At 38.2% G+C, this 12,377-nt stretch overlaps 1 protein-coding gene across 3 annotated transcripts; it reads right to left on the minus strand.

Moving 5' to 3' along the window:
- Positions 1-661: 661 nt before the first annotated feature.
- Positions 662-11,891, minus strand: vgll2b (vestigial-like family member 2b). 3 transcript variants are annotated; one of them, XM_067368092.1, is made up of 5 exons: positions 11,614-11,676; positions 11,308-11,374; positions 10,470-10,797; positions 2,896-3,315; positions 662-1,310 (listed from the first exon to the last, which is right to left on the minus strand). In XM_067368092.1, the coding sequence occupies exons 3-5, from the start codon at positions 10,750-10,752 to the stop codon at positions 1,267-1,269; spliced, it is 747 nt and encodes a 248-aa protein (XP_067224193.1). In that variant the 5' UTR covers positions 10,753-10,797; positions 11,308-11,374; positions 11,614-11,676; the 3' UTR covers positions 662-1,266. The 3 variants fall into 3 exon arrangements, with proteins under 3 accessions (XP_067224193.1, XP_067224192.1, XP_067224194.1); XM_067368091.1 differs by lacking the exon at positions 11,308-11,374 and having other exon boundaries at positions 11,614-11,891; XM_067368093.1 differs by lacking the exon at positions 11,308-11,374 and having other exon boundaries at positions 10,470-10,759; positions 11,614-11,670.
- Between the last annotated feature and the right edge of the window lie 486 nt (positions 11,892-12,377).

The raw sequence follows: 12,377 nt of genomic DNA on the forward strand, positions 1-12,377 counted from the left end.
CCTGACAGAGATTTTGTACCAGCTGGCTGTCATGTTTTATAGTTTTGGCAGATGGAGTCTTAAATGAACCGACTATTCATGCACCCATTTATAATTTCATGATCGGACAAGAGTGACTTTGTGCCCTACAACATCAGTGATAAGCCGGGGACATCTTTCCTTCCAGAGGAACATAAACACAGACTGAACAGTATCATATCTAAGCAGCTCATTGTTACCCAACATACAAAAATGAATAAAGGTTTTCCGCTCCCATGACTTACATGTTAGCTGGAAAGGTTTCTTTGGTTCAGTTTGGATGCCATGAAGACACATCATATTTTTAATTTCCAACTCAAATCTGAGATATATAACAAACATTTGCTAAATTTTATATAAATCTTTTTGAAATGAGAAATAGGCAACATATTGAAATACATGTTTAATAAGGAAATACAAACACTTTCTTGCATTTTTAGTCTTTACAAACAAGTCTATTCATTTTGAATTCAATAAAGTAGACCCATACATTAAAAATACACCAAAAATGACTTTCCTCTTATAACAACATCATTGGAACCTTTTCAGTTCTATACAGTGGTTTATTAACTTGGGAAATCACATCATTTTATTTCACTCTTTTGGTATGGTTTATTAATTCTTTGAGATCTCTCAAAGAGATTTTTTTTATTTTATTTTTTTATTGTAACTATTTCACACCATGTTACGTTTCCTAAGAAAAAGAAAAAACTAACAGCACTGGCCGTGAGTGTATTTTATTAGGAACACATAAATACTATTTTATATATATATATATATATATATAAATAAAAATACTGTACATGAGAAGAAGAAAAAATAATGCAAAGAAACAATACAAACACATCGCTGTCATCCTTTTTCAATCAATATAAACAGCCAGATTTTTAGGAAATGTATCATTCAATGCACCATGCGATGTTTCTTATGTCTCAGCGTCCAAACAGAGAACCGTAGAGGGCAAGCTGGATTTTTACACCGCAATAAATTAATTTAAAAAAGATCAAAAAGAGAAAAAAAGATCAAAAACAGAAAAATCATGTCGTCTAGCGCCCCTGCCTCCCCCAGGCGCTCTCTCATCACCCTATGTTCATATCTCCATGGTGCACACAAATAGTCCTGGAGCGTGTTCAGAGCGTGTGCAGAGCTGGTGGAGAGCCGGTGTGCGTGGGGGCTAAAGAAACAACAGTTCGGCTACAATGGGCCAAACTGCAGGCTTTAATTGGATGGTCGATGAAGGGCTTCTCATTAAAACCAGTAGAGCTCCTTCCCTTTCTTGTGGTGCTGGAGACCTGCGGTGCAAAGCAGACATGAACACAATGGCTGAAAACAAGGAGGACCCATACACACACACACAATCTCCATGGTGGCTGCAAACTCTCTATATAATAAGCACCAACAACTGAGGCCAAACAATCCATTTCCTGCCATTAACCTGTAGGGCATGTGGCTTGTTTGCTTTTAACATAATTCATGTACCTTTCTAAATGGAACATTCTGGAAACTTGATCAGTAATTGCTGGTAAACTCTCAGTTAGTTTGGAGAATTAGGCTCTGTAGCACACATGAAAGCTTGATTTTCCAAACTGGAAGTTTAAATTACCAGCAAATTAATTCCCAATGTACAATTTAAAAAAGTGTATGAATTATGTTGAAAGAAAAATAGTTAAAATACTAAGGGTGCGTTCACACGACAACAATGCATGCTACTAAACGGAAACGTTTTTTCTTTGAATAGATCGTTATCAAAACTATCCCCATTAACACGGATCTGTGAAAGTGACTAAAAACACTGTATTAACAAGCGGCAACCGTTTCTCTTGAAGCCAATACGGAAGTGACAAACTGCAATTCCTCGACTGGCCGCTAGGGACAGGCTCCAGAAGAGAGCAGAATCTCAGTGTTCCCATGTTAAAATGCCCAACTTTACAGCAGAAATAACATGTATACAGTATGGTACAAATTGTGGTTTTGGTCTACATAGCTAATTTTGCCCTTCATGACAACTGTGAGGGGGGTGAATTTTTTTTGTGACCCATCTGTTAATTATATATCAAGCCTTAAAGTTCTGCATAATTAAGGGCGGGGCCACTTGAGTGACAGGTGGATTGCCGTTGCTGTCACCACTAGCCATTTGTCTGCTACCGTCACGTCACCTCAGCTCCACCCACGTCCCGCCTCTTTGCCCATTTTCAGTTATCCGGGAGTGACGCGCTGCCAAGATGGCAACGGCCGGCTTTAGGTTTCAGAAATGTTCTTCTACAGGTGACGTCACAGACACTACGTACATATTTTAATATATAAAGATTTTTTTTTTAGGTACAATTCTAGGGATCTTTTTACCAAACAGATTTGTGTCCCTTTTACACATATATGTAAAAAAATATATATGATAATGAATAGCTGATGCTGACTTATACTGTTAATATAGATATTTTTGATGTCCCCAGGTTTGGCGTCAACCTTGTTACCATATTTTTCCCTTTTTAAAGTCATTATTTATTTAAATCAAAAAATCATAATTTCAAAAAGTGCACTCTTCAGCAACAATAAATTCTCTTTTTATAACATTATCTTATATTATGTTACTGTTTTTAGTCAGGGATTATCTTGATGTCAACTCTGTTGCTTATCATGATGGCCACTCTTGCAATGATATTGTTTAATAAACAGTTGATAATATTCATTAGATACATGTACAAATATAATTTACTTTATTAAACACCTAAATACATTATTTATCTGATAGAATGTTTAAAATGTTTCAAATTTATTTTAATTATCACTTTCAAAATCAAAGGCACTCATTTAATAAAATGATGAATTACAATAACCTCATGCATTTGCATTTTATTTGCCTACATTGGATCACCTTACCTGGTTCCATGTTGAGAGCCAGACTCTGTGCCACTTCCCCAGGAGGAAGAAGCCCTGGCCATGTTGCAGTGGGTTCCAGCTTTCCCACTTCATAATGCCCAGGCAGCGTTGGGAGATGAGGCGGCCGGACGGCAGGCATCAGAAGAGGTCCGTAGTGGGCATCCAGCCCAGGAGTGGAGTACAGTTCGTGGAGGGGCCGTGGTGGGGGATAAGGCTGGCTTTGAGAGTAGCTCCAGGACTCTGATGGGTGCGGGTGAGCGTGCGAATGAGGCAGACCGGGGTGCAAGGCCGGGGCGTAGGGGTCCATAGCATAGGTGGGAGCACCTGCAGGATCACAGTGGGGTCGGCTGGGTGGAGAGGGGTAGTTACTGTCCCAGAAAGATGGAGGGAAACTGCGTCGACTGCTTGAGGATGAAGCTTCTGATGGGGAGAGAAAAGAAAGAGAGAATGACAAAGAGAAACAGAGAGTAAAGGGTATAAAATTTTGTTTGCATGGAAAGAAACTGTTGGCTATCACCAGACCAAGCTCAATTTAAAATTGAACATTGGTCTGGGGAGTCAGCTATGTATTTTCTACTGCATTTTCTACTGCATATTCATGCAATTGGATAGTCCTTCAACCAATCAGATGAACGATCCAGGTGACGTACTTTGCAGAGCAACGTGAAAACTACAGACGTAATCGTGTAATACCTGCCAATAGCAAGCAAGGTGGATAAGCCAGTCTGTGATTGGTTCCTGCAAAAGTGTAACAGAAGCAGTAGAAATGAATGTACGGGTTTCCACACTGAGTTGCCGGGCGAAATCAAATCGCCAGCAGATCAGGCTGGGTTTACCCAGTCTACAGAAACTGTACATTTTGCTAATTATTTAAGACTTTTTGGGGAGGATCAACTTCTTAACGATTTTCTGTCCAAATTTGAGGTATTTCTCACAGAACAAAATGTTTTAGAGCCCCTTGCTTAGTTAGCTAACAGTCAACTAATGAAGAAAAAAAAATTTTGTGATATGTAAATATATAAAATTAGAAATGACAGTACAGTATGATTCATGGTCAGAGACTAATGGGGCTTTGGGGCAAAAATGCTACCAAAATTAATAAAAAATGCCTCTAAAATTCAAATATTGGTGCAAAAAATGACCCCTATGAGGTTTTTTTTTTTTTTTTTTTTACTTTATATTTATAACATACAGTATATTTAAGCAATCATATGAGCAAGAGTACTATATTTCCCATTATAAGTACAACTGAAAATATGATATTTATATTCAATAAACAAAAAGTTATTATTAAGTGACTTATCTTAAGGCACAATATTGTCAGTATTGTCTGTTTTTGCTGTATTTTGCTAATGGAAATAGTTCCAAACAAAGCCAGAAACAGAACAGTTGTGCATCTCCCAGCAACACACAATGGTGTTCTCTTTCTGAATGGATCTGCTTTTTTGATTGAGTGAATGAAAGAATGAGTGAGTGAAAGAGTCAATGACACATTCATTGAATGTGTCTGGTTGAGTGAATGATTCAATGACACATTCATAAAGACAGTGGCTGTATCCAAATTCGCATACTTCCCTACTATATAGTAGGGGTAAAACAGTATGTGACGAGTAGCATGTCCAAAATCAAAGTATCTGGATGACCTACTTCTTCCAGCAAGATTCTGAAGTGTGCATAACTTTATTATCCCATGAGGCCACAAGAGAGGATTTGTGAATGGCAGTGATGTAACTGACGCTGGTAGGTCATATGATACACACATTCATATGACTACACACATTCATAACTAAATAAAACATACTTTTTTTTAGTAGTCACAAGTACTCAAAATAAGTACCTACTCAAGATAGTATGTAATTTTGGACGCAGGCAAATAGTTTGAATGAAAAATTCAATGACTCACTCGTTTAGACAGTGGCTTACCGCCACCTGCTGGCGATTTTAGTTTCATAAAAGTACGCTCTAATTTTTTTCTCCATAATTTCATATTTCTATACTCTAAAATTGAATCTCACAACATTATTTATGCAATTGTCACAGCTTTATTGTGTCTTATTATTCTAAGTGAAGTTACTGCCCTGTAAAAAATGTTCAGTATTTTTTTCTTTTGTCAAATCAACTTAGATAATTAATGTGGTTCAGATAACATATTTTGAGTTTCTGTTGATTAAACCAATCGCCTTCATTGTATTAACTCACATTTTTAATTTCAATGAACTCAAAATTTTAAGGCAACCAGGTAACTTCCTTCTTTAAGTTAAACCAACAATTCTTATTTTTTTCAGTGTGGTTACATTTAAGAATTTATATAAAATATGACATTTACTAATTTGTTTTTAGAAATGTGCCAGATACCCTTTTTTACCCTCAGTTTAAGAAAGTTCAATGAAGTTTAATGAAAAGTTCATTTCTTTCACTGCCACTGTTGCTATGGTGACCTCCTCAGGTGAATATGACTTCTGTTCACTAGCATCTCTTCAGTGTGCTCTGACTAACTTGTAATCTCACATTGATGATTACTGAAACGATGTCTGAACGCTATTAAAACTTCTTTTGGAGTGTTCGAGCTTTATTAATTTGCACGCTGGTGTCGGTTAGTTATCGTATTATTATAGGTTCAGCTGAGATGACAGTTCTCTGTGTCTTATTTGTCCACATATAAGGTCATTGCACCTTGGACTCTCAGGTCAGGCTTGTCACATGATTTCATATGATTTCCAGCCCCACACCCTCAGATGTCTTTCTGATTGAATCATATGGTGTTCCAATTGCTTCTAAAGAGCTTAGCACACATCACAGAAATACACACGGCCACATGAGAGAGATGAGAGACGGAAAGAGAGAGGGAGGGAGAGAGCTCGAAAGGAGCAAGAAAACCCATTAAAGATATACAAAAGAGGTCAGGATATTGACAAACAACAAATGAGCAGAAGAAAGACAAGAAAATGTCCATTGTTTTTTATGTAAACATGCTTTAGACAGACATGTTTGACTGTTGGCTCTCATCTCACGTCTTTGCAGTGTTTTGCACATGACATGGCGTTCTAAAAGCGTGGCGCTCAGGTTAATTTAAGTTAAACTTTTACGCCTCAAGAGCTTGTTTCTTTTTTTCATTCCACTGACCTGCATTCTGTGTGAACGGCCCCTAAGACAGTCTCGGTCTGTCCTAAAGGTCTATATAAGGCAGGAGTTTAAACCTGGAGAACCGCATGTGGTCTTCTTCTGCTATCATGTCAGCTCCCCAACATCTCCACAGACCTGCAGACCCCTGTCTCTGTTCGTGCCCCCACCTGTTGTTTTTACTAACCCTCTCGCCCCCCGTAACCCCTCCTAGAATGTGAAGGGAGGGGTGAAGTATGTTTTTAGCCTTTACTTTTATATTTAGAATTCCTCTGAAAAAAGACACCGGTGATGTAGTCGTGATCAGAGGAGGGGTGGGCGAGCTCCTCATAAATCTGACGCTCGGTATTGTGAGCTGTTTGAACGCGATATGAGCTCGAGCCACTGCGCTTACCGCTGCGTATAAACATAGTATCTGTTGGGAGGCAGGCAGCGTCTGAGAGGCTAGATGAAGATGTCACGGGGAGGGAGGGAGGGAATATACCAAAGGTTCATTAAGGTAAACACACACACACACACACATTAAGCACCACCTTGTGTAGCAGACACTTGTGGGATCTGGAATTCAACAGGCTATGCACACTATCTCACTTGGTGGCACAAAAGAAGCAGAAAGCAAAAGACATCTGTGACTATTTGTTTCATGTGAAACAGTGTCAGTTTGCTCCTGTCCACCCAAAAATGAAAATAATGCCATCATTTATCCACCCTCATGACGTTGTAAGCTCATATATGATTTTCTTTCTTTTACAGAACACAGCTATTTCAGCTGTTTTCATCTTTCAAGCTGTCTTTTTTGTAGCTTCAAACTTATGAACCTTATTGACTTTAAAGTGGTCATGAATTGAGAAATCAAATTTTCCGTGATCTTTTGACATGTAAGAGGTGATTGTACTATTAAAACATCCTGTAAGTTTCAGAAGCTCGTGCTTGACTTAAACAGTGCATAAACAAAGTTTACACAGCTAATATAACCCTCAAATGGATCTTTACAAAGTGTTCGTCATGCATGCTGCATGCATGCGTCGGATTATGTGAGTATTGTATTTATTTGGATGCTTACATTTGATTCTGAATGAGTTTGATAGTATGCTCCGTGGCTAACGGCTAATGCTACACTGTTGGAGAGATTTATAAAGAATGAAGTTGTGTTTATGAATTATACAGACTGCAAGTGTTTAAAAATGAAAATAGTGACGGCTCTTGTCTCTGTGAATACAGTAAGAAACAATGGTAACTTTACCACATTTAACAGTACATTAGCAACATGCTAACAAAACATTTAGAAAGACAGCTTACAAATATCAATAAAAATATCATGTAATCATGGAGCTTATCAGTTATTATCGCTCCTTAGCTAGTCTGATGATTCGGCTGTGCTGCCTTTCATAATGTTGGGAACATGGGCTGGCATATGCAAATATTGGGGGCGTACACCCCGACTGTTACGTAACAGTCGGTGTTATGTTGAGATTCGCCTTATCTATGGAGATCTTTTAAACAAATGAGATTTATATAAGAAGGAGGAAACAATGGAGTTTGAGACTCACTGTATGTCATTTCCATGTACTGAACTGTTGTTATTTAACTATGCCAAGATAAATTCAATTTTTAATTCGATGGCACCTTTAGTGTGCAGCTTGTCGGAGCTGTACGGTTCTGTGATCAATGCTTCTCCATCTGAAAGCCAGAGGGCGCTCTTGTACAGAAACTGCAAATATGCCCTGCAGTAGAAGTAGATAACACGTGTAATTCCAGGAAATCCCATCCTATTGCTGTAGCTGAATAAACAGAAGATTGAAACGCATTGATTGATAAAACATGACTAATAAATGCATGACTGCCTTATTCTGTGTAAGAAGCCACATCATCTCACAGAAGGATGCTCAACTGTCGTTATGAAGTGGGTTTGGAGTAAAAACATGTTACTAAATGTTGTCTTTTGTCGGACAAGATGTTAATAAATGCTTCTCATGTCTGGAAGGATGTTTGAAGAGTGTTGTTTTTCAAATGCACATTATAAGCGACTCAAACTCGCAGTGATTTCAGATGGATTAGCATTTGGAGCCATACTTCATTGAAAAGCAGCGCATAAAAAAATAATTGCAGCTAATTAAGCCAAATTGTTTAAGCGTGATTTCAATGTTATTTTTGTAATCGTGCAATTAATCGTGAAAATAACCTGTTATTTAAATTGTTATTAAATATTATACAGAAAGCGATCAAAGAACGCTCTCCCTTTATAATCACTGGAGATTTCAATCACACAGCGTAAGTTTATCAGTGTCTGAGGTCTGGACTCTCGCCAAAACTCCCATTATAATCAATGAAGCTGTCTACACTGCACAACAAATCTTTATTCGAATCTCTTATTTACATTGTGTTTACACTGTTATGATAAAAGCATTTCGTAAAAGTTATTGAGAGAGTTCCACATGTAATACTTTCATATGCAAAGTTGTTAGCCAATCATATCAGTGGGTGTTTACACTGAAGTCTCAAAGCAGACACACCCCTTCAAACAGAGCATTCAAATCAGAGGGCTAAAATCAGGGTACACAGTAAAATCCCCAGAGTTAAATCAACTCTGCTCAGAGTACATTTGGTCTCTCTCTAAATAGTGTTAAAGTAACACTGAAACAGGGTTAAAGTTAATGAGATAATTAAGCAATTAATAAGGCTGTTCTTGTGTTTCTCTTTTCTTTAGTGAGTCTGCTTGTTAACAGCAGGTGTTCATCACTAATGCACAATCATCACTTAATTAATTGCTTAATTATCTCATTAACTTTAACTCTGCTTCAGTGTTATTTTAACACTATTTAGAGAGGGACCATATGTACTCTGAGCAGAGTTGATTTAACTCTGGAGATTGTAGAAAATGGCCTTATATTTCTAAATTATGACCATTTTTGATGTAAAAATTATAACATTATAAGTGCATCTCAGGAAACATTATAAAATAATGCAGTTCATGACTCCTTTAACTGATTGTATGAACACAAACAGCTAAAACATTCTTCTTCAACAAAATATCTTCTTTTCCGTTCCTTAAAGGTCCCGTTCTTCGTGATCCCATGTTTCAAACTTTAGTTAGTGTGTAATGTTGTTGTTAGAGTATAAATAAAATCTGTAAAATTTTAAAGCTCAAAGTTCAATGCCAAGCGAGATATTTTATTTAACAGAAGTCGCCTACATCGAACGGCCAGTTTGGACTACATCCCTCTACTTCCTTCTTTAATGATGTCACTAAAACCGTTTTTTGACTAACCTCCGCCCACAGGAATACACAAAAGCTGTGTTTGTAGAGTGTGTTTGTTGCCATGTCGTCGAAACGGTGTTATTTTCATCCCGCAGTCCAATCACCTTTGTTTGGCCTTCCCAGGGATCGCTGTACTTAGAGATCAATGGTTACAATTTATGTTTAACTCGGTTCCCGAAAATTATAATTGTGGTATCCTTACTGCAATAGTTAATGTTGGACTGCAGTGCACATAATGGCCACAAGAGGGGACTATGTTTATTTATATGTCTGTTTTCTGTATGAGGTACTCTTCTGAGTGAGTGCTAACATTGTACATTTTCTGTCGCTGCTTGTGGAGATTAAAGAGTTCAGTCTCTCAGGAATTATTGTCTTTTGTGTTCATTCGGCACAACACCACAATAATCCACATGTAAAACTATGTGCAGCACACGTTATGGTAAGAGGCCTGACCTTTCCGGGCAAGATGCGCTAAGCTGCTGTCGAATCACAACACAGGAACCGCTGACAGTGGAAACAGCGGTATACAGATAAGTAAATTATGTGAAAAATACTGTGTTTTTTTTTTACACGCGAAACATGAACACATGTTATATTGCACACTATAAACACAATCAAAGCTTAAAAAAAACACGAAAAACGACATGTCGACATGAGTTTCGTAGTGATGCAATAGAAAAACCATCTTGGTTCCCCAAAGAACTTTCTGTGAACAGTCCTTTAAGAAAACATTATTTAGTGTGAAGAATATTTTAATAGTCTGAAGAACCTTTTTCCACTATAAAGAACCTTTGAAATGTTAAATGTCTTTGGATGTTAAATGTTCTTATTCGAACCATGAATGCAGATAAAAACCTATTTTTAAGAGAGCAGAAGAAAGCACGTCACACAGTTCTGGAACGACACAAGGATTAATGATAGAATTTCATTTTTTGGGTGAACTGTCCCTATAAGAATATCTCATTCTTTCAATTCTCTCATTGTTCTAACAAGCAGCTTTATTCATTCCATTAAACTCAAATTGATTTGATTTGATTCAGTGCAGCTCATTTGAATGAGGAGCTGAGACTGCTCAGCTGAGATCATTTGCGCACACAAATTATTTTCAGTGATTGTAAATTCCTTTTCTTGTGCCCATATCTTACATCTGTCTCAGATCAAAACAATGGGCGCTTTTTTTTTTCCACACTCTCACCTGTGCTGGGATCGCTGTGCCTCTTTTTGCCCTCGGCCTCCATGTAGGTGCTGAGAGCTCTGGAGAAGTGTTCGTCCACCACGCTGCTAATGTCCCCTTGGTAGTAGGTGAAGAGGATGCATCGTGAGCTCAGGTATTCTGCCTCCCCGACCTCTTTGTCCTTCGCAGCCTCCTCTACCTGTCCGGCCGAAGGGTATGGTGATGGGGACGGACCCCCTGAGCTGGAGCTTCCGGCAGAAACCGGGACGCCCTCTGAGCAGCACGGGACCCCCACGCTGTCCATCAGATCCCTGCAGCGAGACAAGGGGCTTCTCAGACCAAGGGGTGCCTAAGAAAATGAAGTAGTTGAGAACCATTGCGACACATTTTGTTGTGTCTGACAGTGTGATTGTCTATCTATATGTAAGAGTGTATGCAAGTGCAGTCATATATAAAAGATAAAACCAGGGCTAGTTGTCACACAGCAAAGTTCTAAAGTTGTGTCAAAAATCCAGTTATGACAATGCTTGTTTTCTCTAGCAGTTAGGATTATTTTTGTGTGAATTCTATCCCCAAAATTAAAATTTTCAACATAATTTGTTATATATTCTGGATAAAGAAGTAAACACACTAGTATACATTCATATACATAAAATTTTAACTGAAAGGCTGAACTGTGTCAGACCGTCAAGTCGACACTTGTGTTTTGAATGTTATTGTACATTTATTTATGCAGTTTATCAGTCACAATAGCTATTTGTTGATCACAACAATTATTTTATTTTTTTGTACTGTTTTTACTTGTTAAATTTTGCAAGTCCATAGTAAACTGTTTAATGGTTCCACTCAGACAACTTACCTCACATAGTGGGACAACATGTCCCGAGCAAAAGGTCAATGTGTTCAGTCAACTGCAAATTTCTGAGCTGTATTTCAGTGCCACAAAATGTTAAACTGTTTTAATAGCCAAGAATTGAAGGCTTGCGCCTATACTGAGAAATGGTCACTGGAGTGTGACAACATGCCCCTGTCAAGCAGACCTCACACACACAGCAAACACACTTATCAAATAAACAATAAAAATTAATGTTAAAATGCACAAAAACTTGCATATTTAATTTAACAGTAATTTAACAACGCATTGCACATGGAAACCTGCTTTTACCGGTAAAGTGCTGATGAACGCTGAAGCTTTGTGCGCGTACGGTGCGTAATGACCATAAGCCGGGTACATAACATCCAGACAACTCATGATAACCCGCTCGCTCCTCTTGGCTCGCAGGCAACGGAACAGTCGACCGCTGTTTCACGTGCAGAAGCAGAGAAACGGGTAAGAAAAGTCAAGTAGGACAGTGCAACATCTCGGTGTCGGTAAGCAGAGCGCGCGGAGACTGATCAGTGGTCCACGGTGACGCACACCTGACAGCTGCGCTCGCGGTACTGTGGTTTGGTTTATACCACAGAATATGCCCAAGACAGAGCTTCACATGACGACCCCTCCCACCCCGCACCGAGACCCCCGACCACCCTCTAAAATTTAACTGCGTGATCCACACAATGCAGGGCACGTCCGTGAGTTTGGGCTGCAGGCTTCAATAACAACATTCATACCATGATTGATGCTCAAAGCAGTCACGTAATGAATTTGTGAACTAGGTTTTTGCAATAAATATGTGTAAATTAAAAACATTGTATTTTTTAATAACACAAATTTGACAAGTAGCCTATAGGTTTAAAATGATAGCAGAGACACTTGTCTCAAACCTTGCACTGTAAAAATTATTTTCATGATTTATCACAACATTATTTCTTTAGTCAAATCAACTTCAATAATTAATGTGGTTCAGATAACATAATATTTTAAGTTTCTGTTGATTAAACCAATCACCTTCATTGTATTAAGAAATGTTTAATTTCAATGAACTCAAA

The sequence above is a fragment of the Chanodichthys erythropterus genome, chromosome 18, assembly GCF_024489055.1.
Source record: "Chanodichthys erythropterus isolate Z2021 chromosome 18, ASM2448905v1, whole genome shotgun sequence".
NCBI classification, from domain to species: Eukaryota; Metazoa; Chordata; class Actinopteri; order Cypriniformes; family Xenocyprididae; genus Chanodichthys; species Chanodichthys erythropterus.